Genomic DNA, 27,894 nt, shown 5'->3' with positions numbered 1-27,894 from the left:
AGCCTAAAATAGCTAGCGAAATTTTGTCTTCTTGTCCCCAGCCAAATCATTTCCCGTCACCCCAATATCAACTTTCGATCTGGTCCTTCGTAAATAGACATCTTCATCTGCCAGTGGGGCGAAGGGGATTCATCAATGACCTGAATTGTCACTGTTTTTTTTTTTTTCTTATCGCGGAATTGTCACTGTGGAGAACGGAATATTATTCTCACTTTCTCTCTAGTCTATGTTAACTACTCTTCCATGGCGAAGAATTTCGTAAGAGAGAATGTTCCTCTCTCTAGATTTGGAGTTTTAGTCGCACAGTTAGAATCAATTGTAGCTTCTGCTGCTCAACAACCTCCTGAATCTGTTCTTTGTTTTGATCTTCTCTCAGATCTCATCTCTGCTATCGACGAAGAACCCAAGGCATGTTTCCATTCTCATTCTTTTTAACCTTTTTTTATTTTTTTCTCTTTTTATCATTTTTAATTTCAGTTTCTTTTAAATACCATTTGATCCGCAAATATCAAGAGTCCTTATCAATTTTTTTTTATTAAGATTACTTTATGTTCAGATTTATGAATGTGATTTGAATTGGTTAATGCAGGATTCAATTCTTCTATGGCAGAGAAAATGCGAAGATGCTCTTTATTCTCTGCTTATACTTGGTGCTCATCGTCCTGTACGACATTTAGCGTCTTTAGCAATGGCAAGAATTATATCCAAAGGAGATGGGATTTCTATATATTCTAGAGCAAGTAGTCTTCAGGGTTTACTCTCAGATGGAAAAAGAAGTGAACCTCTTCGTGCCGCTGGTTAGTTACTTAATTAATGCCTCCTATATTGATAATGATATTTGCAAGTGACACTTAATTTTGGCTGATGCCCTAGATAACAGACTAAATTTCTCAAAGAAATTCACTTACAAGTACTTATAATTTAAACCCCAGTGACTTATAATTCGTTATAAAATAATTCTTGAACCTTCCTGTCTTCCCTAAACCAACACTTTAACCTTAGTAATTTTTTTTTCTTCATGAAACTACTTATGGAACACTGAAACAAGTGCCAAAAATTAAGGCTTTGAGGGGAGGGGGACTAGATATTTGGCGCCCAGTGGTAGGACTGTCCTTTGGGCGTAATGGATTACGGATTCAATTATGCATTTCCTATCTTGGATGTTATTAGCAAAGTCTTTTGGCATAAGTAGGTCTGTACTACAATGAACTGAAAGATTTACAGAAGCAGGTTCAATCTTACATACTGAACCTATCATGTCAGTGGATCCACATATAATTTGCAAGTTTTGATGTGTTACTGCTAGTTATGAAATGAACATCTGTTGTTTGATTTGGTTAAGATATCTAAGGTTTGACCTCCTTGAACTATATTTGTTTGAATCTATCTTGTCCAAGTTTAAGTGTGATTAATCAGGTTCAAAATCAATTTGTAAAACTTAGGGTTCAAGGTTAAATGAATTACCATTTGATGGTTAAATTCCCATGGATCCGATTCAAAAGCATTTAAGTAAGTTAGGGAAACAAATATGATTTGAGATTATTAACCATAGTGTCCAAAGCTATTAGGAGAACACCAAGGAAAAGGTGTTTATTGTGCACAAACTGCGTTTTTGAAAGCATTAGAAAATCATAAAAAATAATTTACTTATTATGGAAGCATGAAACCGTGGATCTTGATCTCATTTTTGTTTCCTGTTAACTCATATAAGACTAACTATCCAAATAGTAATGTTATTGAAGGAATACAAGTTGAAATGTAACTCTAAAACAATTTGTTTTGCTTTGTAGAGTATCTGTTCATATTGAGGTCTTGCATCATTCAGAATAGTGTGAACATAAAATCTGGTTCATTTAAGGTTCGCATTCTAAATATCATATCATGTATTATGATCCGACTCACCTACCCACTAAAATGTAAGCCGTGGCTCTGTTAACTCTAATTCAGTTGTAGATCATGAACCTCTCTCTCTCTCTCTCTCTCTCTCTCTCCCTCTCTCTCTTTTTGATGGGATAGCACATGATACTCTACTTATACCTAAGTTAATATTTGTTAATTTTTCACTGTTATAAATTTGCAGCGTTAGATTTGTTAGATGTTATCCCGTTATCGTGATCGATTCATGTGTCGCTAATACTTTCTGTTTTGTTTTTAAGATGTTCCACCACTGCCAGCCTATCCTTGTTTGCGAGTATTAAATATATTTGCTTTATTTATCAGCAAACGTTATATATTTTAGCTCTGTTTATGAATACCTATGTTGAAGATTTTTTTCCTTTGTTCTTGGCTTTTGGGAACTCTTTAACAGGAGCAGCTCAATGCTTGGGAGAATTATATAGGAATTTTGGGAGAAGGATTACTTCTGGTTTACTTGAAACTACTAATATTGCGGCAAAGTTGATAAGGTTCAACGAGGTAAGCATTTTTGGTAAATGAACTATGAGTTCTAACCTACTATGCTCTGTCCTCCTCCGCCATCTTGGTTTGCATATTTATCTGTGACTTTGGTTATATTTGCTTATAACCCCTTTACAAAGAAAGATTGGATAATCTCTACAAAAAGCTGCTGGGGAAGTGTGAAGCCAAGTCAATCCCTTATGCAACAGACCAGGGTCCAGTTAACCGAGTCAGTACCCAGTCAGTAAGGGGAGAATGCTTCCCCCCTGGATCGCTGTTTTAATATAATTTTAATAATACCGAAATGCATACAGGTCATGATGTTAAAGCAACATAAACTTGGAGGCAATTGCTTGGTTACTAATTGGTTACACCATCACGGACTAGCACAATTAGAATCTGTAATGGGGTAAAGTTGTCCAATTTTTAGACTTTATGTATCTCTAAGATTCAGCAGAGTACTCGTTAAGTGTTGTTAGCTTAGAGAATCCACCTAGAAATAGAAGTCCTAAATAGAGAACTAATTCCTAAAAGAAATCAGATTCCTAAAGTGACTTGCAAACTGATTTAGGAAACCAGTTTGGTCTTTCCTAAAGTAAGGTGTTTCCTAAATCGAGCCAATAACTAACATTCTCAATCACAAGATCATTTAAAAAGAACTTCTAGTTTAAATATTAGAAACAACTTTTCCTTTATGAAGACAGTTTCTAAGGTTGAAGTTCCGTCTCAATTATAACTCGTGCTTCACTGTCCGATAAATTTACCTACTCCTACGTCTAATATTCACAATGATTCATGTATAAATGTAGTTTTGCATGTTCTGCTGATTGGAGTATAATTGTCCGTGCTGTTGATTGGAGTAGTCTTGCATGTATATAAGTAGTCTTGTTGTTCTGCTAATTGTATATTATAGGATGAAGTTCCCTATCCACTTCCACTAGAATTTCTTCAGCAAGATGGTAAAGATCAATTTTAGAATGTAAATTTCATGTTCTAATGGAATGTTGTTGTCATAATCCTTATTCCTCCCCAGATGGAAAATGGCAACATGTGTTTCTGCGTACGTGTTTAACCATTTTGCTAGGTCTAGTCAACGGGTTCTTCTCAAGAATGGTTATAATTTTTTATTGAGCTGTTTTCTCGACATGGATCCTTTATTCATATTTATATGCTTCCTGTACAGTATCTACTTACACTTATCATTTTAGCTTACCTATGTTTGAACTGATTATAGGTTTTCTTGAGTGTTCTTAAGTAGTGAGGTGCAGAGTCTTGTGTTTCAGTGCACTCTTAACTCTTACATCCTGGATCTGGGATATACTAATGTTATTGTCATTTTGATTTAGTTGTTCTAGTGAGGCATAGCCTGAGAATCAAGTACGTATCAGGGCTGACCCTGGATAACCAGTGACACTTAGGTCTCGTTTTAGACTTACTAGTGAGATTATTTGTAATTTCAGATTTGATGAAGTTGTACAACAACCACAATCTTTGTTTGAAACGAGTAACAAGAACATGCTATTGCTCTTGAGGATATGCCATGATCTTTCTATCCTAGTCGTTGGTAGTTCTTCTTACAGCTTTATGAAACTCAAAATTGCAGGATTTTGTGAGACAAGAAGCTCTGGAAATGCTCCAAAACGCATTAGAAGGTTCAGGTGGCACTGGTGCCTTTGCAGCCTATGCTGAAGCATTTCGGCTCATAATGCGGATTGGTGTGTGGGATAAATCATTCATTGTCAGAATAGCTGCTGCAAGATGTCTGAAGACCTTTGCAAGTATTGGAGGACCTGGGTTAGGAGTTACGGAGCTTGATAACTCTGCCACTTACTGTGTCAAGGCAGGTTACTCTTTCTTTAAACTTTCTCCAAGTATTTACCTGTTGGTTTGTTACATTTTTAATTCGTTAAAACACCATGAGATTCTTTTATTACTCTTTATTTACAAATGCTCCCTACATTAGGTTCTTGAGGATCCAATGTCATCTGTCAGAGATGCTTTTTCTGAAGCTCTAGGTGCATTACTTGCTCTAGGAATGAATCCTGAGGCTCAGGTATAGCACATGTTACTCTGTGTATGCAATTATCTATTCTTGTTTTAAATCATCATGAGAGTTGTCTTTTTACGGTTTGTCTTTACTAGGTACAACCAAGACGAAAAACTCCTGCTACTCCAACACGAAAGCTTGATGGTTGTTTGCAAAAGCATTTGACTGGTCCATTTGTGAGAGGTAAATTTGTTGGATGAATTTCTCCTTTCATCTGCAAAAGATCAACAAAAACTATATTTTTTCTTGGTAACTGCTTATTTCATGGCATAAAAGTAGAAAAGTTACGTGAGTTCCCCTCATCAGAGAACTTTTTAGCTTCAAGAAGTTGAGATGCAATATGGGTCTGGTGGAACTTAAGGTGCAAAAACAAAGCATCCCAAGTGTTGAGATTTAACATTTTAAAATGTCTGTGAACCAGAATGTTCTTAAAGCATATCCAATGAACTAATGATCCTTGAAATAAATGAAAATCTCTTATTCGAATCAATTAGTGTAGGATTACTTGATAGTTTATTTAGATACTGAATCAAGAATCACCCAGATATTGTTTGAACATATTAATTTGCATTGTAAGTAAAGATTCTAGTCAACCACCTGCTCTTACATACTCCTGCAGTGGTTAAGTGTTGGTTTGGAATTTTTTTGGCTATTTTTTGTTGCTCTGGTTTATGATATTGCATGTTTTTATTTTGTCTGATTGTTGGGTGGTGAGTCTGGTAACTACCTAGTGTATCTTTGGATTAGTCATTGCATGCCCTAGCTATATTCTTTGGTATGTTTGAAAAGGAACCAAGAGGGCCAGTGACATCAACTGTTTCTTTTCATCTTGATATATTTATGCACTGCTACAAGTAGGAAAAATGATGAAACAGCCGATAGGTGGCATGCACAAGGCCAACATGAGGAGTAACCTCAAAAATGTCTACATCTTTGAAACAAGATGACAGGTATGGTGTTTAAAGTCAGTTATTGTTGAGCTTTTAGGGCCGCGTTTGTATATCGTATATGTCGCTAACAGAAGATATCAGCTGGTTCTTTATATTCATTTCCCATGGATTCTTAACGTGTTGGCTTATAATACCTAGATAGTTAACGTACTGCTAAGTGCTAACTCATCAAATTTGTATGGCATCTGGATTCACTTGTACAAATTATCACCTTTATGCTGATGTGCCTAACTGCAGAGTACCTTCGTGATCCTTTTTTCCATGTGCACTGATGTATCTGTGCCATCAGTGTGATTTTAGAGTATTTACCTGCTAGACATGAAAGACTTTTAGTTTTGTCTGCCAATTTTAGACTCTTTTATTCCGACCTATCGGCTTCCCTTAGCATAGTGCTCACTTGTCTACTTTCTTTTTGGCTCGTTGTGGTTGCTGCCTATGTTGCCATACGTGCTTCATTTTACCGATTTAGAAAATATTGTGATTGTCGATCTTTGACATTAATATGTTCTGGTAATATGTTATTCACTTCATACAATTGAAGAATGTAAAAACAGGTTCTACCATGTGTCAGTCTACAGCTAGACTTCGTTTCAGCTGGAGGTTATGGATGCCTTTTGAGATTACGCTGTGAAATTGAAATATTTTATAAAACCAAGGGTTTTCTTTTAGTAAGAAGTCTACGGTTTCGTGCTAATTAGTGTTGCTGATTCCCCCCTGTAGCATACTTGGGTAATCTGCTTTTCCTTGCGTAAGAAGATCATCCTCATCAGTATCTTAATTTGCAGCAAATGGAGTACACGCGAAGGACGTCAGAATCGGGCTAACATTGTCATGGGTATTCTTTCTACAGGTAGGTAGCAACAATTATCACCATGCTTATTTGATGATAAATGACTTCTAAACTTTTGTTGGCCATGCATATGTTATTGTCAGTTATTATCACCTTAGTTGCTCCAGATGAATACAGCGTGTAATGATAACTTTGTACCTCCGTAGCAACTCTATAGTTACCCGTTATGTCATCCGTGATATGTTTTCTTACTTTACAGCTGGTTGTTCTATAATTTTTACTAAAGTGTTACGTCCTTTTGGTATCGCATGTTATTCATCTGAAACGCCTCATTTTTGCATCCAACGTTTTTCCCATGCGGCTCATTTTTTACCGCACTATCAGCAGCAAGTCTTTAGTTTCATTACAATTTTTCTGTTATCATCTACAATTTGGTTCATTACTTGATCTCTAAAAGGTTCGTCTGCTGTTTTTTCGGTTTCTGCTGAGTATAATTTCTCTTTTGTCCTTTAATTTACCTGTATTCATCTTGCAGGCAATCCGTTTGAAGTATTTTCACCCAGATAGCGATCTTTCAGAATTTGCTTTGCAGGCTCTGGACATGCTTCGTGGGGACTCTTCTGTAGACGCTCATGCACTGGTATCATTCGTCTAAGATTTGCGGTTACAACCTTTCAGGTGTCAAATAATGCTAAATGGATATTTTGTCTCTGATCCCTGATCCAGTACCTATATTTATGGGGAATTCTAGGTAGCATGAAGAAATAAACTAACAGAAAGCAGAGATAGGAGAATAGAACAGTTGAAATCCAACTAGACGTTAATAAATTGAGTCTAGGGCAAAAGCCAGAGACTCGAAATTAACTGTTTATACTAGAAAGAAACCATAGGAAAGGGGACATAAATGTAACGACATCTAAAGTATAGAAACTGGCATTATTCCTAACCAGAAAAGAAGCATAATATGCCGTTGCACCAAATACCCAATGTTGAAAGAAAAATTTTGCTCTAACGAGGAAGTCTAAAAACTTCAGCATGTATCACAAGATCAGTTCGTCTCAGCTCGACTTCCAACATCCAAGTAGTATCCAGCTGACATCCCAAGCCCTTCAGTAGGAATTTAGGATAGTGCTGACAATCTTCAGTTCTTATTCTTTGCCAAGCAGCAGCCTTAGGGGATCCAATAAGTCAGTAGACCAGGGGTGTTGTGCACCATGTTGTGTGATTCGCAAGGCGGGCCGCTAGGTCAGACGCCTCATGAATTGTTGAATAATCGTGCCTTAAGCGACGAATTCACATAGGGCGACTACAGATTTCTTGAATTTGTGATTATTGTAAGGCTAATACACAAGCTCTCTCATAGACTATTTTGTCTGGGGCACGAGGCGAGGCATCAGGCTAGTCGCCCCACGAATTGCCGAATATGGGCGCCTAAGGCGTCGATTTATACATAGGCTCTCGTTATGTTTCTGTTGAAGAAAATGATTCGCCAAATAGATTTCGGATAACGTTTTGAGAAGATATGCAAACGAGACTTGAGGCTATGTAAAAGATGAAAGATCTTTTGAGAACATTTTGGTAGTTGTAATGAAAATAAGATTTTGGATAAATTTTGAAACAGATTCAAAATAGAGAGACGTAATCGCACAGCTCGTAGGCTCTTACTACAATTTACATAATGAATTCGAAAAAGAGGGTGTAGCTGCCATTGATGGCGAACTTTTCTGAAAACAAAGAGAAAGGAAGAAAAATACAAATTGGTTGCAATATTAGCAAACTGCATTTCCTCCAGGCGCCCACTTCGTGCAGCGAATAAGGCGCCTTAAAATTTTCAAGAGGAAGATGCGAGGCACATAATGAATGTAGACCTTAGGCGTCCAACTTAGGAATCAAACGCCTTTGGCGAATACTTGAGCGGATAAGGTGCGTTTGAAAACATAGCTAATTGGGACACCCCATCCATTGCCAATTGAGTGGTTCTCTCCGTTTTCGAGAGAGAGAGAGAGAGAGAGAGAGAGAGAGAGAGAGAGAGAGAGAGAGAAACACAGAAGAGGAAGAAGAAGTAATTTCTGTTTCGCAATTCTTGAAATGAAGGTATTTTCAGAAAAACCCTAGTTCAAGGCTTCAAGCTGGTTGAAGCCATGAACTCATCTATTCATATGTACTTCTAAGAGAGTTTGTAATGCTGCAACTGGAAGTTACTTAGGAGGCTCTTTGCAGTGGTCAGTATCTTATATTTTACATTTACTTTTGAAGGCATGTGTTCTGTACATTCTTCGCGTGGGGGTAGTTGATCAAATGACTGAAAGCACTCAAAGGAGCTTTTTGGTTCTTTTGGGGAGACAGGTATGATGGAATGTTCATAAGCTGATAACTAAACTGTGAAAGGACATATGCCTGAGATTTGAATATTACATGTGTTTCTCCTCCCTATTTTTCAATTACTGTGGTTTATCCGAAATTCAGACAATTTTCTTTGTTCCCTTTGCAGCTGGAATTTCATGATATCAGCCCTTCTATGGAAGTTGCTGTATTACGTACCTGTTCGTATATTCTGAAGACTTTAGGAGAGGTGAGCAACATCTTGCAGGTTTTGGCTTTTCTTTTCAAGTTTGTTGTTGCTTGTACAAGGATGGAGACTGATGGAGAAACAACAAATGAGCAAGAAAGAGAAAATTGTTCTCAGATGCCAGGACCTAGCACAAATATTTTCTGGATGCATTTGCAAAATTCACTAGAACCCAGCTCCTAGAAGGTTTAGGATTATGTTATTAAATATCTAATGTACGTAAAAGTTATTTATCAATAACTAGAAAGGAAAGAGAGAAAGAAACTAATGGCAACCAATGGCAGCTAATGGAGAAGAGACAATGAAACCATGCTTCCTGTATTAGTGCGGTGATATTTTGTGTTGACTGTTTGCTTATTTGTTAGTAATGCAAACTTTCTTTCGTTCTAAAGACTTACTGGAGATGAATTACTTTTAATAGTCTTTCTAAACTACAGTTTGTTTGATTAACTTTAGAGGATTTATATTAATTGGTTTGATGCGAATGTAGCTTTACACCTTTTGCAGGTCCCTTTAGAATTCAAGGAAGTCCTTGACAACACAGTTGTGGCGGCGCTGTCGCATTCCGCAGTACTTGTAAGCATTTGACCAAGCTAATGGATTCTGTTTTTCTATTTGGTAGAGTGCTGATGCAGAACTGCATAATAATATAATTAATAGTGGATCAATCTCCATGTTCAACACTCACAAAAAGTAGGTTATATGTGTGATGCTGTGACTCTCTGTACTTCTGTTCTAATGATTCTTTACACCTCATTACCCATAATGTCTTACTAACATATGAAGAAGGTTTTTGACGTTGACACATGCTTATTGAATACATGCGAGTCTCCTGAGGTGTTGGATTAGTTAACAATCATTTTGTGGTATCCCGTTGTATCCGCCATATAAAGTACATTATTATTATTATTATTATCTTTTTGTTGGATTAGTTAAGGCAGTTTCCTCCTGCCTGAACTCACTAATTTTTTTGGATAGTTGTCATATTTAGGTGCTAATGTAACAGATGATGTTGCTATTGTTACACAACAGATAATATAGTCTGAATTCCTGGTATTACATTTTTATGTAATTTTTTATTTATTTATTCATCTTGTTATTTGCTCATTGGACTAGTCTATGATGTGAAGATTCAATGATACAAAATGAGCGCAGTTATTATATCATATACACATTTGATTTTATTTCTGTATTTTCTCTCTGATACTTGCTCTTCCAGTGGCTTGTATTCCTAGTCACAAACACTAATGTAAATTTGGTGCTAGGTGCGGATAGAAGCTGCTTTGACTTTACGCGCATTAGCAGAGGTCGACCCTACTTGTGTTGGCGGTTTGATTTCTTTCGCGGTGACAACAATTAATGCCTTAAGGGAAAGTGTTTCATTTGAAAAGGTAGTCCTGGACGAGTTCGTGTTCCACATGTTATCTTATTGTGTATTGTCCTTGATTATACTGTTTAGCAGTCTTAACTGCGAAGCAAGTTGTTGCGTTTCGTTTCTAAAATAGAAACTCGGATCTTTTCACATTGTCAATGGTGCTGGCACTCCAACTCAGTTTATTTGTTATGTTTGTGCTTCTCATGTGTTCAACTTATTTCCCTATACTTCATGCGTTTTAGTTACTTTGTTGATTTATACTACATCAGTTTTTATGCTAGAAGAATTTGACCTTAAGTTATTTCACCCATGATTAATTTAATAGAAGTTGGTTATTTGCTCACCTGTAAAGCTCTGCCGTTTTGTATTTTGAGTCATATTTATTTGTACAAGTGGTCTTTCAATTATTGAATACTGTAAAAGCTTTCTCTTGATTATATGTTTCAGTATTTGATCTAAATTAGTCTGTCCATTTTCATTACTCAGTTGAGTAATTATAGTTGGTGTTTTGACATGTCCCAAAGAAGTCGCACGACTTAAAGGTCACTTACAAAATTCAATTAAACCTTGGTTTTGATGTATGTGTAATTCTCATTATTCATTGTGCACCTTGTCATCCATTTGTAGGGCAGCAAATTACAGCTTGAGCTTGACGCATTGCATGGCCAAGCTACAATATTAGCAGCTTTAGTGTCCATCTCTCCAAAGCTACCTCTTGGTTATCCAGCAAAGTAAGTTTGTACTTCTGATAACTACCTTTCTTCCTTATTTTTAAGGCTCTGGAGCTGTTGAACAAGCACTCCGTGTTTTTTGTTCATCACCACTTTGGGGTGTATTTTCTGCATTTGGTGCACGGAGTTTCGCATTTCATCATGCTTTGGTTTTAATTTTCTACCGGAAATTGTAAACTGTTTATTGCTACTTTTTCTGACAATCTGTTTCTGTATAGAATTTGCTTGGCATCATTGGATTAGTTCGAGTGAGTTTGTATGGTGTTATGCAATGAAGGTGTTAGTTCTAGGCTTATAGTAAGGTAGCAAGTGGACGGCAGAATCCTCGCTGATTTGTTTTATCCAAAAATAGTCTCTACTAATTTTTATTCAAGGAGGCGTTGTGTAATTATACTCACGTTCTGATTGAACATTTTTTAGGAGTGAAACATTTGCTCATTATTTTAGTGGTAGAATAGGAGTTAGAATCAAGCAACTCCAGAAAGGTTGCATGTGAGATAAGGTGCACTGAATTTATCTATCTTATTAAAATAAGTTAAGTACCTTGATTTTTCTCCTATCTTTTACGTGAATTTGCTTTTGCTCAGAGTGTTTGAAAGGTTCTCATCTGCGCAAATTTTTTTCCCACTTCTACTCCATTTGTTTGTGAAGTATCCCTACTTCGAATGTTCCAGATCTCCGACCTTCTGGTCATAGGACTTGGGAGTTCTCTGTTTTTTCCCCCTAGACATACAAATATGTGAGTAGCAAGTTAACTTGATTTTCCTATAATTAGCGGTGGAATTAAAGACAGTTAAGGATGAATTATCTAAAATGAGAGAAACATGGGAACAATTTTTTTTTTGTTTTTTGTCAATTAGCTTATATAACTAACACTTAAAACTCAGAAGTGACATTCGGAGCAGATTTACATATTCTATCTCTGATGGGTAGCATTTAGAAAACTAGCGCAGAACTTTGCAAATAAGAAAACCTTGGGGTCAGGTATATATTCTGGCCACTTAAGTCAAAGATACATATTCGAATAATTACAACGCATTCTAGACTTGGAAGCATTGCTTTTCTAAATGTATGGGTAGTAGATACCCTGTGTGAATCAGATTCTCATGCTGTGATTTTCCTTTGGGAAGTATATCTTAGTGATAATCCTTTGTTTTGTAGTTGGAAGCTTTTTATGACTCCTTTTCAAGATCTTAACTAGCGTGATACTGTTGCATTTGAGAGCCTAGTAGTGATACAAATTTTGTACCATGCTCTTTTCTCAATGAATTGAATTCCTGTCAAGTTGTGCGCAGATTGCCGAAATTAGTGCTGGATGTTTCGAGGAAACTACTGACTGAATATAGTCGGAATCCTGTTGCTGCTACTGCTAAAAATGAAGCCGGGTGGTTGCTCTTAGCATCACTTATAGCCTCCATGCCAAAGGAGGTAACATGCATCTGTCTTGCTTTTACTTGGCACATCTAAATCACTTATCTTAGTTGGTGCTACTATGACTTTTGCAGGAGCTTGAAGATCAAGTTTTTGATATCTTGTCTCTGTGGGCTTCTCCATTTGGTGGAATTCAAGAATATGCAGCTAAGCAAAATGAAGACCTTACATCTGAGATACGGTGAGCCAGTTTTCATATTGTTGAAGTCTACACTGATCTACTTTATGAGTCGAAGTCGGTATCCTTTTCTGGTTTTCTAGCAACATCAGGCTGCTGAGCTTTCTCATTAGTTATTGGAACTTTATTTAGTTGAATGCTTTGCCATATTATTCATTTAATATATATCGTAGGATTCCCTGAGTTTGAAGTCTGAGCAGTCTAGTACCATTCTGAAAAATCGTGAAACAAAGCCCCCAATTTTGTCAATCATTTCTAAATTAGATGGAGTCGGATGGAGTTCAGATGAGCTAATGGCAAGTCAGATTATTAGAAAAAATAACAAACAGGGGTGTATCATCACCCCTGTCATGTCCGAAATTACACTGAGTTGACTTTGTTAGGAGTCTTAGTGATTGAAAGAAAGTTCTGTTTTGGCAAGGTCTCCCATGTTTGTTTTAAACAGCGAGACCTTCTGGTCTTTCAAAAGGGAGCAGCAAAACTCGTGCACTTGTCAACAGTGGATTTTTTTTTTTCTTTCAAATTTGCAACGGCAAGCGCGAAACTAGTCTTTGACGTAGAAACAGAACTAATCTTTTCTGAATAGAAATTTGCAACACCTCAGTCGTGACAGATAGAACTTCTGATAAATCATATAGTTGGACAAGTTAGATTCCTGCTTAAAAGAGTCCCTACACTATACCATGATTCTCATCCTGGAGTACTAGGAGTCTATTAATTTAAAGGTTTCTTTGCCTCTTGATTATGTGCTACATTTTCTAAGTGGAACGAATGCAGTAAATTATTGTGGAGAAGCATTGATATTTAGCTGATTAAATGGGTAATAGAATGGTGATACAAGTGATCAGCTGCCAGTTATCTTGGATAGTGGAACTTCTGATTTCTTTCCGCTTTTTCAATGATTTGTACTCTCCTTGCAGTGTATGGTCTGCTGCAATTGAGGCTCTTACTGCATTTATAAGATCCTTTATTTCCCAACCTCTCGTTGCTTCTGATAACGGCGTTCTACTCCAGCCAGTGCTAATATACCTTGGCAGGTAAGTTGCTGTTTTGTACAGATGAAATTCAAGGCTGGTTGAGCTTTTCTAGCTTCATATTTGAATGTGTTTTCTACTTTCTTTCCTTAGTTGCATTGTGATTTTCGTAATTTCCTATATTTGATCATAAGCAGGGCTTTGTCCTACATATCGTTGCTAACCTCGAAACAACCACCGAACGTGAAACCAGCTCTGGACCTGTTTGTCATTAGGACATTAATAGCATATCAATCTCTACCTGATCCAATGGCCTACAAAAATGATCACGCTTCGATCATCCAAATCTGCACTATTCCTTTTAGGTAATTGATTATATCAGCTTATGCGGCGTAAATCTGAATGATTATTGTCTATTTTTTCTTGATTCTTTCTATCCTAGTCCCATGAAAAAGCATATTACATAGTTCAATCAACTTTCCTCCTTTAAGGTATTGTCATTGATTTCTTTTTTTTCTTTTGTTCCTTCCACTTTTAATTATGACGGGATAAAGGGAACCTTCTGGATGTGAAGAAAGTTCATGTTTGCGATCACTATTAGACAAGAGAGATGCGTGGTTGGGTCCTTGGATCCCTGGAAGGTAACATTTTATGAACTTGATTACTAAATGACAAGTTTAAGGCTTTGTGAGGATGACATTGTTTTGTCTCTATGCACTTTTCTTTAACTTTTGAGTGACCGAGGTTACATGTCAAGGGAGTTTATGCTCTTGGCTCTTGCTTATGCTTACTACTTTCCCTGTATTAATTTCTGTCTTGTATAACCCAGGGATTGGTTTGAAGATGAACTTAGAGCTTTTCAAGGAGGGAAAGATGGGATGATGCCTTGTGTCTGGGAGAATGAACTTTATACTTTTCCTCAGGTATTATTATTTCAGTTTTCCTATTAAATACCGTCTTTTGAACACGTTATTAGGCATCTTTAGTTGTGTTTTACAGATATACCTTCAAACTTACTCTTCAAGTTCACGATAAGTTAGGTAATTTCACCGACTATACTAAGATACCACCAAGGAAGATGACATAAAGTACCGAGACAGGAAATATTCTCTTGGAGTACTGCACTGTTCCTTGATCACTATTTTTGTCTTATTAATTTTGCGCGGACAGGGATATGGTTACACAAATGATAGACATTAAAAGAACTTGGTGAAGGGCCTCCTCACCATGTCTTCCAACAAAATGATCTTTATACAATTTGAAAAGGCTATGAAAGAAATATTGATAAGGCAACTGTTAGAAACATTTTGCTAACATATCAGCTACCTCAGTGGCTTTTATATGCTTCACATATTGAAGACTGCATCAAGATGTTTCAGTAGACTCCACATTTCATTTATATTTATTGCGTGTTATTTTTCATGCTTTTATCTGATGGAATGCAAATGCTTTCATTGATTCTGAAGCCGGAGACAACAGGTAAGATGCTGGTGAACCAGATGCTTTTGGGCTATGGAATGCTTTTTGCCACTCAGGTAACACTATGTAAATTGCACTTCTCTATTTATTTGTTTTGGTTTGAAGTTGGTTTACTGGTTGTCGGAGTCATATTTCAGGATCGCAGTGGAAAGCTCTCACTTCTTGGCATGATTGAGCAGTGCCTGAAAGTGGGAAAGAAGCAAGCATGGCATGCAGCCAGTGTCACCAATGCATGTGTTGGCTTACTCGCTGGGCTCAAGGTGTTTATGATCATAAAGTGATATACTTGCAATTTGATTTATGTCAACATATTTCGTATTTAGTTATTATTCTATTTTTGTCTGTCTTACATTAATGTGATGTCCCTTGTGTAGGCTTTTGTTGCTTTACGTCCCCAGCCATTGGGTGCTGACATATTAGGTTCCGCACAAGCTATCTTTCAGGTGGATATGCACACCATGGATATTGAATATTCTCACGTCATTGTTACTTGCTATTAATTAGCTCTAATATGTGTTCGATTTTTTATGCTGAGCTTCCTTATCATATATTTTACGATAACAGGGTATTCTAGGAGAGGGGGACATCTGCCCAGCTCAACGTAGAGCATCATCAGAAGGTCTTGGTTTATTAGCTCGTCTTGGAAATGACATCTTCACAGCAAGAATGGTTGGTTTCTCAGTTGATATCCAGAATGCTATTTCAAACTGTCAAATATGTTATCCTTGATTATAGTATGAGAGGACATTTTGGCACATCGAATTATTATTAATATCTTCTGCCCATTTCAAGTTTAATATCATGTCGTTCTTTTTTATTACGATAGATTCTAATCTGCACCTTTTCTTAAGTTCTTTCATTTATGATGGCAAACTTGTTCCTGATGGTAAACAGACGCGATCACTGCTCGGAGATCTAATTGGGGCAACAGATTTAAGTTATACTGCATCAATTGCCGTGTCACTTGGTTGCATCCATAGGAGGTAAAATTTTAAGTATTCTTGTATTGAATATCAGCTTTACTTGGTACTTCTAGAGACACGTGTCATTCTCCAATTGTCAATTTATAAACACCCTACCGGTTTAAAAACTGATGGGCGGCAAATGCGTTCTGTTTTATGCTTAGAACACTAATAACTAATAAGATATCTCACTTCTGAACTGTTTTTCTTTCTAAAAAAATTACCTTCATATGGTATCAAGTTCCAACTTTGTATCTAGATAGACTCTTTCCACTTTTAAATGTCCATTCATATTTGGCATGCTGTGGTTTGTTTCTTCCTTGATGCCTTTTCAACTTCTTTTCTTTCAGTTGTAAATGCTTTAAAGTCTTACTAATATAAGTTTCTCAACCTTTTCTCTTCATGATTGCAAAGTTGAGATTAATGGCTAGGCGTTACTGATCGTCCAACCTTTTGCATAGAGTTAGGAGAATGTCTTCAGTTTGATGTCAAATTTTCAAGTCTTAGTGAATTAACTTGACGTCAATCAGCAAGGATTAGCATAGTTGGTTATGAGCTTGTCTTCGATTAACGAGGTCAGAGGTGAGTCCCCACTTTGTAGTAGTTAGCCTACCCTGTGTGCGAGTTGTTAATTGCCCTTGTGTGGGTGTTGTTAGTCGCGCAGAGTCCCAGGCATGCTATTTTGCATGTCTTTATGATGTGTTCTGATCCAGGGATGAGGGAAATTAAGTTGATGTCATTCACATACACTAAGTGTTCTCTTTTTGTTGTGATGGGATGTCAAACCATTTTCATATATGACCCATCCTTGTAGGTCTATTGCTCTATTGTATTTCTGGCATAGGAAACTTCATTTTAGTTATTTCACATGCAGTGCAGGAGGAATGGCATTATCTACTTTGGTGCCTACGACAGTGAGTGGTATCTCCTCACTTGCAAAAAGTCCGACCTGTGGTTTACAGATCTGGGCTTTGCATGGACTTCTCTTGACCATAGAGGCTGCTGGCTTGACTTATGTGTCCCAAGTGCAGGTAATTTTAAAGAATGTTGCTTCCGCAGTATGAAGTGAAAAATTCATGAACTGTATTGGTACAAGCATGTATATGCATTGGCTTTTATAGCATGTATATAATTTCCTTGCAGTTTATATTGTTCCTAAACAGTATATGCTACTTTTATAATTGTCTGAACAACTAATGTTGCAAACTTATCTGTCTACATCTTGATATTGAATATTATATATTGATATTTTTGTAGTCTACTTTTTGTATCCGTAGTCCAGTCATTTTGTGTTCTGGTGTTTGTGATTCTTATTGGCAGGCGACTCTCTTGCTTGCTATGGAAATTCTCATGTCTGATGAAACTGGATGGGTTGAGCTCCGACAAGGGATAGGACGCCTTATCAATGCTATTGTTGCCGCCCTTGGTCCTGAACTTGCCCCTGGAAGCATCTTCTTTTCACGCTGCAAGGTTTTGACTTTCTCTAATTCTTCTCTCTTAACCTTCGTCCCTGCTTAGGTGCATGACTTGTGCATCTAAGTAGGGTTCTCTTCCAATAATTCCACTTCATCTATCCACCAGAAGAAAAAAAAGCTTTCCTCTTAGTTGTTCTTTGAACAGAGAAAGTCATCCTATGTGGTGCTGTTATTCCACTGATTCAAACCACCATGTCGCTACTGCTTTTCTATTAGTTTCTGGTTTGTGTTTGATAGTGATGATGATCTTTATTAATATTTATTATGTGCATGTTTTCTAGTCTGTCGTGGCAGAGATAAGCTCTGGGCAAGAAACATCAATACTTCTCGAGTATGTCACCTTTAATCTTTTTTGAGCACCTCCTGTGTTTAAATTTTTATATATGAAAAAAAGTTATCTATGAAATTTTTCTATATAATTCATCAATTCAACTTACTTAAGTTTTTATCTATGAAAAAGTAAACCTTGTAGCTTAGAGTGACGGGGATTTTTGTCTTATGATTAAATTTTGCAGGAGTGTACGATTTACACAGCAACTAGTACTTTTTGCCCCGCAAGCTGTTTCAATGCACTCTCACGTTCAAACTCTTCTTCCAACTCTGGCATCACGACAGGTTTGTTTGCTGATCACTGCATGCTGAGCAGCTCACCTTAATCTGGAGCATTTTGTGATTTGAGTTTGGTTTTGGTTTCTGACAGCCAGCACTTAGGCATTTGGCTGTTTCAACTCTACGTCATCTTATAGAAAAGGATCCGGTAAGAATTGTTATTTGAAGTACGATTATCCCGCATCTTTGATTAAGGATCATTTAGTTTCGTTTCTTGATAATATTTCATCAACTTCACACGAGGTTATTTGTTACTTCGACTGACTTCCTCTTGGATGAAAGCAAGCAAAAACAGTAACAATATCTTTCCTACCATATTTAAGGCTAATTTGTAAAATGTACATTATATATTACATTCCCATTTCACATTATAAAAGATAGTATATTTATACATGCTCCATAGCTCAGTTAATAACTCATTCATATGCTTTTTTTTTTTTTTGCTTTCTAATTTATCTGTCGACTGGTCTAAAATTCCTATTCCTCTGCTGCAAGCACTTCCTAGTGTAGAACTTTAATTCAGTATCTAGTGAACTATTTCAGCTTGTTACAAGGAAAATAAAATTATACCGGTGTAGGGAATACTGCATGTGCTTGTGGAATTCGTCGTACTTTTTTTTTGTGATTTCTTAAATATATGTTGAAAATATCAAACGATGAATGTTGTTGAGTGTCGGTGATATTGGCTTGCTCTTTCATTGCTGTTCCATGAGGACTTTTGAAATATTACCGTCACCATTTCATTACTCATGTGCTATTTCTGTTTATGTGTAGGTTGCCATTATTGACGAGAAAATTGAAGAGAACTTGTTCCATATGTTCGACGAGGAAACTGATTCTGAGTATGTCTTAAACTCCCTTCTTATTCTTCTGTTTATGGTGTTCGGGAAGGTGTCTTACAAGGTTGTTTATTTTGTGATGTACAATTTTGCTTCCGTATGATTTTTGTGTTTCCTTTCTTTATGCTGATTTGGATTGTCCTGCATTTATTAGAAGTAACTGCTAAAAATTATATTTAGTCTACAGTGCATAGGTCTTGTTTTCTTGGATATTTCCTCGACATTTATTCCTTCGGAGAACTCAATGGACCATTTTACTACCTTCATATTTTCAAGCTTGTTGTCCATGGTTTGCTTATTCTTAACCATCCTCATCCATATTCACTTTCCTCATTGCACACATTTCTCGCATGAGATATTGACATCACAGATATTCTGGTTGATGGATAATGATGTGATATATCCATTTCTATAGTGTTCAACATGCCATGTCTTTTTTCCACGAATCTTGAATTGGCAACATAAATGGAAAAAGGGTTGCTATTGTTTAGTATTATACTAACCATTCAATCTTGACTTCTGCAATAGTCTAATGTTAAAATCATTTCTTCTTGTAGGATTGGCAATTTGGTGCGCGCCACAATTACACGTTTGCTTTATACGTCTTGCGCATCATGTCCATCACGCTGGATATCAATATGTCGTACCATGGTAAGCTATCTTCTCTTTTCTAGATTTGTTTTTTCTTGCAATTCAATTATTACTAGATATGCGCTTACTTTCACAAGTTTCTCCATGTACACTGTAAAAACACTTTTTGGAGAATCTACATGAGTAGTAGCAGACAAGCTAAAGGGACACAATAGAGTTATTAGTACTGCATTGCCTACTTCTTGTCACCCTCTAAGACTAGGAATTGTGATTGATCAATGTGACTGCTAATTGGGATATTCTTTTGTCCAGGTTCTTGCTATGCCAGCAATGAGAAACACCAGATCAGATTCTGATCCTGTAAACTGTGCGGATGGTGAATCTAGTTTGTATAATGGAGATAATGAAAACATGGTTACAAGACATGGAGGACAGAAGCTTGGTTCTGCGAGTGGACTTTCGAGAATTGATTCTAAAAGAGATAATCATCTCAGATATCGGACAAGGCTTTTTGCCGCAGAGTATGTGACCTGTTACTTATTGTTTCTACGGTATTAATACAATTTACATCACCACAGCCAAAAATAAGCGCCAGCATATTCTATCCGTTCTTTCTCACAAACTAGTTTAGATGCCTCTTGCCTGACTTCTGTGGTTGTTATAGGATTTGCTTGCTGAAAAAATTGAACAGAATAATTTGGGTGGACAAAAGGATGCTGTTCTAAACTTCCATCACTCTGTTAACCTCTTATCCCTAGTCTTCATGAATTCTAATGCTTGAGATATTAAATATAAATGCTCCATCCTCTACCACTTGTTTGAAGCGGATATACTAAGTGAGATGCTGTTTGCCCCTCACTCTGTAATACATTTTGGAAAAAAAGAAGATTTTGTTAGGTGTTGAGGTTGCAAAGGAACGTGAAAATGAACATGGCCGTTGAAGATTGAAGATTGTAGACTTGATTTATGGCGAAGAAAACCAAAGGCTTATTGTCCACAAAACATGGTTGTTATAGTTGGCTTATGAATGCTTCTTCCCTGGATGGATGGTGGATTGTATTTTCGTTCCAGTTTGTCCTGCCATCAATTCTTAATAAGTTTTCTCCTTGGGAAAGAGGCTTGTTTAATTAACTGGTGTCAGTTATTACTATGATTAATTAACGGATGGTTGGATAGGTACGTAGCCTCGCTCTACTCGGTTTTCCTACGGTGTTAGGGAGAAATTGTCCTCACATATAAAAAGGGGATGGATCAGCTGTGGGGGTACTCTGGAGTTTACACCATAGATACTTACATCTAGCATCCGACAATGTTGCATTTTTTCATTCCGTGGAAGACAGCAGCAGATGAAAGGGCTGTAAGTGATGGCGTGTTTGCACAACTCTCCAAGAGTTGGCACTGACATGCATGTCAAACACAAGCAGACACGCAAAACTGGCGATTACACATAAAATGTTTGCCCTTGTGTGTCACTCGTAATAAATTTGGGTTAGGCTGGGATCTTGCTTTTATTGTTTGACAAGTTCAGTAATTTTTAGTTGTAACTAAAGTTAGTCAAACCATAAATGGGATGAGAATAAACAGGATAATGGTAATTGTTGTGGTCCATGTTTTGCTGTATTTCTTTCCAGAGTTCCGTACTCAGGGCTTGCAATCAGTGTCTGACACTTTTTTTTTACATACCTATACCATTGTACTATACTCTGTTTTCAGCCCTTTCCCTTTCTTTATTTTCATGATTATGCTAAACTTTTGTTCACGAAATACTTAATGTAGGTGCTTAAGCGATGTACCCGCAGCTGTTGGGATGAACCCTGCCCATTTTGACCTCTCTCTGGCAAGGAAAGCTTCTTCAAGTGGACAAGCTCATGGTGATTGGCTTGTACTGCACATACAAGAGCTAATTGCACTTGCTTATCAGGTCAATGAAATTCACGTGCTTATCGTTCATTTACTCTTATAGGACAAACTTAACGTTCCTTGGTGTTTCCTAATGCTACTTCTGTGTATTATTGCATGTGATAGATTAGCACAATGCAATTTGAGAGCATGCAGCCGATAGGTGTGAGACTCCTAAGTACCATAGTTGAAAAGGTACAACTGTGAATTATTTACTTAACATCGTTTTTAAGTTGTTGGCTTTGAATGTTGTAGCTGTTTTCATGTTGATTTTGACGCTTGATGCCAAGCATTTTTTTACTGAAAATATTGCTCATACTCTAATGCTTATTGACGTCTTTTCGCTTTTCAGTTTGAAAAGATACCAGACCCTGATCTCCCAGGACATTTTCTCATGGAACAGTATCAGGTTAATTTCACATCTGTAGTTCCGGAATGTTTTCTTGAATTTAGAGGGATAGTTTGGTCAAAGGTTATTTAAAGAGGGATAGCATTATTACACTTCTTTGATATTCATAATAGTGGCTTGTTAGGATGTACGTTCATTTATGAAAAACCATGATACTCATTGGTTAATAATTTTGTGAATGAATTCAGGCACAACTTATTTCTGCAATTCGAACTGGTCTTGACACATCCTCAGGGCCTCTACTACTGGAAGCTGGCTTGCACCTTGCAACCAAGGTAAGGAATACTGACGTTTCTTTAATTGGCGAATTGGATAATTAGTAAATTTGACTCCCGGTTTTTGTTTTCCTCTAGATTCTAACAAGCAGCATTACAAGTGGGGATCAAGTTGCAGTGAAGCGTATATTTTCATTAATCTTACGCCCACTGAATGATTTCAAGGACCTATACTATCCTTCATTTGCTGAATGGGTAGCATGCAAGGTATGCTTTCCACTATTGTGCGAGGAAGTGATATACATCATGGAATCTCCAGTCACCAGATTAGGGCATCTATTGATCAGCTATGTTAGTTTCTGTAAGTGCATGAAGTATTTTACTCAAGCTGTTTAAATTCTCTCAGATTGAAGTTAGACTTTTAGCTGCCCATGCCACCGTCAAGTGTTACACGTATGCACTGTTGAGAAGACAACACAGTAAAGTTCGCGATGAATATCTTGCATTGATGCCACAGTTTTCAAAAGCCTCGGGTCGTTTGGGGAAGCACTGGATGTCAATTCTGAAGGACTACAGTTACATTTGCTTCTGCTTACAGTCTAACGTCAACGTGAGTTCGATATTCTAGATAAGTTCTGTGTTCTATTGTTTATAGCTCACTCAGAGATTTATGTGTTTATTGGCTATAATCTTATGATGAATGTGATCCATAAACAGTATAAACCATTCCTGGATGGCATCCAGTCACCACTGGTTTCTTCAAAGTTACAGTCATGTCTAGAAGAAGCCTGGCCTGTGATTCTGCAAGCAATTACACTTGATGCAGTTCCTGTTAAGCAGAAAGTCGGAGAATCCTCTGAAGAAACTGATGAAAATTTTGTTAGAAATGATCTTATATCTGGATATAGAATGGTCGAACTCGAGTCCAAAGAATTTCGTTTTCTTTGGGGATTTGCATTGCTTGTGCTGTTCCATGGACAGCATCCAGTCAAGCGCCTTCAACTTCTCCATGAAAATACAAAGTCTAGTGAAGATTCAAAGCTTGAAGAATCAAACTATCAGGGTTTGAAGTTTTTTGATATTGCTCTTCTGGTCTTTCATTCTCTTTCGACGGAGAGGTTTTTTAGTGCTGGATTTCTTAGTGTGGACATTTCGAGAGAACTACTGCAGGTATTCTTGTGCCTCCTTTCTTTTGGTCTCTTTGTTTTTGTTCGCTTTGATTCTTTAATCTTTATGGAATTTTTTGGTGAAGATACTTTATCGTATATGCTCATCTTTTTATCCTTCCTGTATTGCTCGTGCTTAATTTCCCAAAGAACTGTTAACCGACAGCTTTTATAAGTACAAATATTACCACTTCAAGGCTTCAGTGCGCGACGCTTCTGACAATGTAGCTGAAGTTTTAACATTTGAGACTTGTTCATCAAATTTTTTTCGCAATTTAATAGTCCTTTAGCTAATGCTTGCGCTCAAGTTAGTTTTGTGCACTGTTACACTATTGCAATATACAAACATCATTATGGTGGGCCTGAACTTGTCACATTATTTAGATCCATGTACTTTATCTACTACTTAAAGCTGAGTAGGTGACTGCATCCAATAAATCGAACTGGCTAATTTAATTTTCATACGGTACCTTTATCTCATCGTATCAAATCTTTAGCCATGTTTGACTAATGGTGCCATTAGCAAGCGTTACTACGCGTAAGACTGTATAATACAGGTTAAGTGTGAATGTAGTAGAAGTTCATTTGTGTGTATAACCATGTATGTGTATTTGTACGTTCATTTGTCGATAGGATACATGAGTTTAGTTGTCAGCATTCTGCACATAAGGTGGGTTCCTAATTACTCAATAGTACTACTAGAATGAGAACAAGAAAGTAGGATATCTGTTGTGATTGGTTTTATAAGGAAACTGTTGTGATGCTTACTTTCCCCAGGAAAGCACTGTTGTTCACATGTGGCTGTGTTCTGTTTCTGATCGTATTTGTTGGACGCAGATATTCACTTATGCCTTCCAGACAGAAAATTCACAGATGAGTCTTGTGGTTCCTGTGCTATTACAGGTATGGTGCATTTAATTATTTCAGGGGCTAACATTTCCTATTTGGGGATTAGTGGGTTTGGCTAACTACAATTCTCATATTAGAAGCCCTGCCATCTAAAACCTCATTTTGGTGGATAACAGATTGTGAAAGTAAGCACAGATGACTTCTTTGAAGCTGAAGACTTCGCATCCATAGCAATGGAACTTTGTGTGGTGCATATCTATAAATTATTTCATAGGTAATCAGGCTACGATATTAAACTACCATTTTTTGGGTTCTGATCAAACATAAACCATGTTCTATAATTTTTATGATCTGTTCTGGCCATTAAACTTTCTGACACGGTTTTAATGCTATATCAGTTCTAATACAAGCTCACAAGATGATCTCAGTTGTGAAGATTTGGTTTCTGCATCAGTTGAGACTGCTGAGATACTGATACACCGTTTCAAGTCACAGGTGAGTTTATTCATCGTATTCTCTATTCATATGCATCTGATAATTATTGTACCTCATGGTTGTTTAAAATCCGAGGGAATATGCTTATAAAGCGTGCACCTAAGAGATTTATTCATTTTGGGATGTTCGAATTTGTATTATTATTCATATGGTTTTACTATTTTGTACTTGAAATCCAGATGAAGTTGAACACAGTGATCGCCTGTTTGATGACAAGCTACAATTGTCTTAGAGGTGCTTCAACTGATTCAGGCTTATTGAAGGTTGTTTCTTTGGTTCAGAGTATGGGAAGTCTTTTGAGGAAACATATTAAGTGTAAGCATTCACAGGCATGGTTACTTTATGATTTATTGCCTGAAGAGACGATTGTTCAGGGCAGATTCTGTTGATGTTTCAAAAGCAAACGGTCTAGTTTATATTTGCCCCATTATCCTGCTACATTAAATGATTTCTTGTTTAGTTTTGGAGCCATCTTTGATAAATTTTAATCAAGAAATCATTTTTTAGATTGATAATGATAATTTTTAACTAGTTTTAAACAATGGTCACTCACATAGACGCTACGATTTGGTTCGCAGATGCTAAACTGGATGCTGATGGTTTTGCACAATTGAAGACAGTCTTCGAAGCTTGGCTTTTTGTGATTATTAACTTGAGCCAGGACTGCACCAAGGGCATACACATGCAGGAGAATAAGAAAACAAACCTATGCAAATTATTGCAAATGAAGCTTGCCTTTTGCCTTGAGCAAGCTTTTTCAATTGCTAAGTTGGCTCATGAAACTCAACTTCTTGTAGAGAATGAAGACATAAACAAGCTCTTGTTCTCTGTCTACAAATGTTGCTGCAAATGCCTCCAAAGAACTCTCACGGACTCCAATATGCAGGTACATTTCAATATTTACTAGTAGTTCAAAGTTGTTTGAGTTAATTTAGAATTTTTTGCGCTGATGTTTGATTCTCGATTCACATAGAAATCTATTGCCAATTTTGTGGACAGGTTCAAATTAGTGCATTACAAGTGCTGAAAAGCATGGCACAAAAAGATCTAGGTGATGGCTCTAATGTGGATAATAGCCCTTTCTTTATGTTCTTTGTTGGGGAACTCTTTGAAGAAGTTTTCAATGTTGTAGAAAATGCGTTGAAGGTAAATGATGTTTAAAGCATTATCAAGGGAAACCTTAAATCATCTTAAAATGTGTCTCTAAAGAAGCTATCTTATGATGTTGTACGGCAGAAACCAATGAGAAAGGAATCAGCGACAGTAGTTGGTGAATGCTTGAGATTGTTAGTCCTCCTACATGCATCGTCTAAAGAGGGGAAATGTCAGAAAGGCCTTTTAAATCTATTTCTGGAGGCTGTGATCATGGTTGTCTCTGCATCATCTGATGATAGTTCACAGGTACTACTATCAGATTAACAGCTAGGCCTCAATTGTTAACTTTTGAGTTAATAGTATAATTTAATTTGCATCTCGTTCTCCCTTTCATATGTTTTCTTTTTCTTTAATTAAAATTTTTGTCCCTTGTGGATCTTTGCTTAAAAAGTTTCAAATTGAGCATTTATTTGAGATATTTAGCTTCTTTAGAAGACCAACAAAAAGCCCGCCAAGCACCAATTAGTTATAAAAGAGGTTAACTTGCCTTATTGCTTTTCATTTCGGCATTAATCTTGTTCTCTGCTAAAATTTCAGGAAGTTCTTGAGATTAGGAGCACAGCGGTGAGGCTTGTTTCTCATATTGCTCAAATGCGTTCCTCTGCCATTCACTTCAAGGATGTTTTGCTTGCTATGCCAGTCACTCAGAGGCAGCAACTTCAGGTAACCAGCATAATTCTGACATTTAACTATTATCTTTCCTAAATTCCTTCCAGAAATCCTATTTCGGTTACTTGCTCATACCGAGAGGACTTTAATAGCCATAGAGGTATCTCTACAGTCTACACTAATGCTATAACCATGTGATCCCAATTAATCCTCATTCTTTTAATTGTTTTAGTTCTATTTTGATATTTTCCTCTCTAATAGAATAGACGTTAGCATCTTCATTCATTTTCAAGAAGGTCAGATGGTGTCACACACTACCCCCAGTGCGGAACAATTCTCCTAGGTCATGATTTGAAACCATTTATTGTGTTACTGATTAACTACCCCTTGGTTTATTTTCACAGGATATCATACGTGCATCTGTTGCTGTGGATCAGAAGCCAGTGCAGACAAAAGCAGTTGCCTCACCTCTCATAATCAAGCTCCCACAGCAAACAGAACACACTAAAAGAGATGATCCCCAAGTCTCTGAATTCACATCTTCATCTAAGCACTCTGAGAAAGATGAAATGGAGGAAGAGGACGACTGGGACTCTTTCCAGTCTTTTTCTGCCGCTACTGATACGGCAGCAGAAGCTGATGCAAATTCTCAAGGGAATCGGCAGAATCCAGAGGAACAAAAGGCGGTTGACCATCCTTCTCTTGCAGATGAAAATGATTTTGACGATAATGATGATTTTCAAGAGTTCTCTAGTTCATTACCCCCTGAGAATGATAAAGAAAGTTATGATTCTAAGTTTCCGGAGGGTGGTAAAGAGAATATAGGAGAGGAGCATGATTTTTCTGCTGCCCAAGTTTCAGAAAGTATCTCTAAGTTGTCGGATGACCACTTAATTGAATCTGATGGTTCTGATCATAAAGCTTTTGAAGCCAACACAACAAGGTCGACACTCGGCAATTTCTCAGAAGACGATGAAAAGGAAACCAAAGAAACTCATAAGTCTGGCGATCATCTTGAAGGATCGGATATTTCTGATGATACAGTTTTGGAAGCTAACATAAGGTGTTCAACAGATGACAGTTCTTCTGATAACAGCGACAAAAAACCCAACAAAACCCTAAAATCAGATCAGCATCTTGGTGGAACTGATGATTCAGTTCATAAAGTTTCAGAAGCCAAAACAAGAACTTCAACCAACGACAGTTCTTCAGAAGACGGTGAAAAGAAATCTGACGTGACTCAAAATTCATCTTGTGTTGAATTGCATCCCGAGGAAGTTGGTGATGATGAGAGGGAGATCTTGAGTAGACAAGAAGTGGTTGTTGTGGATGATCTTCAAGAGTTCTCTGAAGCCCAAACACTGGATGCTGAATCAGACAAGGGAACAACTAAACAAGATTTAATAGAAAGTATAAGTAGTAGTAGCTGTAGTGAAGAAAATGCAGGAGAGTTAACTTAACCGGTTGCCAGAGACCATCCTCAGTTCTGAAGCTGTCATTATATGCAGCGTCAGTGGTGGTATCGAGGATCAGATATAATTTTGCTGTTATTCATTCTATATATTTCTGGTTGATAATCTTATATCAGGTATCACCAATTCACTACATGCATGTCCATACCTTTTTGAGCAAAATTGGCGTTTTCAATCCAGTGTACTTGGCTATGTTTGTAGATCCCGTTTGTCGGTTTATGACTTGCA

General features: G+C 37.1%; 1 protein-coding gene across 1 annotated transcript; it reads left to right on the top strand.

Annotated features, from left to right (window-relative positions):
• On the top strand, positions 1–27,894 carry LOC113298403 (protein SWEETIE). Its single transcript, XM_026547139.1, has 48 exons — positions 1–408; positions 590–797; positions 2,309–2,415; positions 4,001–4,237; positions 4,361–4,450; positions 4,540–4,627; positions 6,180–6,244; positions 6,720–6,824; positions 8,441–8,530; positions 8,676–8,756; positions 9,261–9,329; positions 10,019–10,144; positions 10,756–10,859; positions 12,155–12,287; positions 12,365–12,471; positions 13,389–13,505; positions 13,640–13,807; positions 13,997–14,083; positions 14,272–14,365; positions 14,909–14,977; positions 15,059–15,181; positions 15,296–15,364; positions 15,486–15,590; positions 15,816–15,904; positions 16,758–16,914; positions 17,204–17,353; positions 17,640–17,689; positions 17,874–17,973; positions 18,059–18,115; positions 18,742–18,809; positions 19,364–19,457; positions 19,710–19,918; positions 21,174–21,318; positions 21,423–21,491; positions 21,649–21,705; positions 21,894–21,980; positions 22,059–22,187; positions 22,327–22,530; positions 22,638–23,090; positions 23,924–23,989; positions 24,112–24,209; positions 24,334–24,430; positions 24,610–24,745; positions 25,009–25,316; positions 25,430–25,576; positions 25,667–25,831; positions 26,123–26,248; positions 26,599–27,894. The coding sequence occupies exons 1-48, from the start codon at positions 244–246 to the stop codon at positions 27,652–27,654; spliced, it is 6,924 nt and encodes a 2,307-aa protein (XP_026402924.1). The 5' UTR covers positions 1–243; the 3' UTR covers positions 27,655–27,894.

Source organism: Papaver somniferum, chromosome 7 (genome assembly GCF_003573695.1).
Source record: "Papaver somniferum cultivar HN1 chromosome 7, ASM357369v1, whole genome shotgun sequence".
NCBI lineage: Eukaryota > Viridiplantae > Streptophyta > Magnoliopsida > Ranunculales > Papaveraceae > Papaver > Papaver somniferum.
The sequence above is the reverse complement of the archived record's forward strand: the minus strand, read 5'-3'. Positions and strand labels throughout refer to the sequence as shown.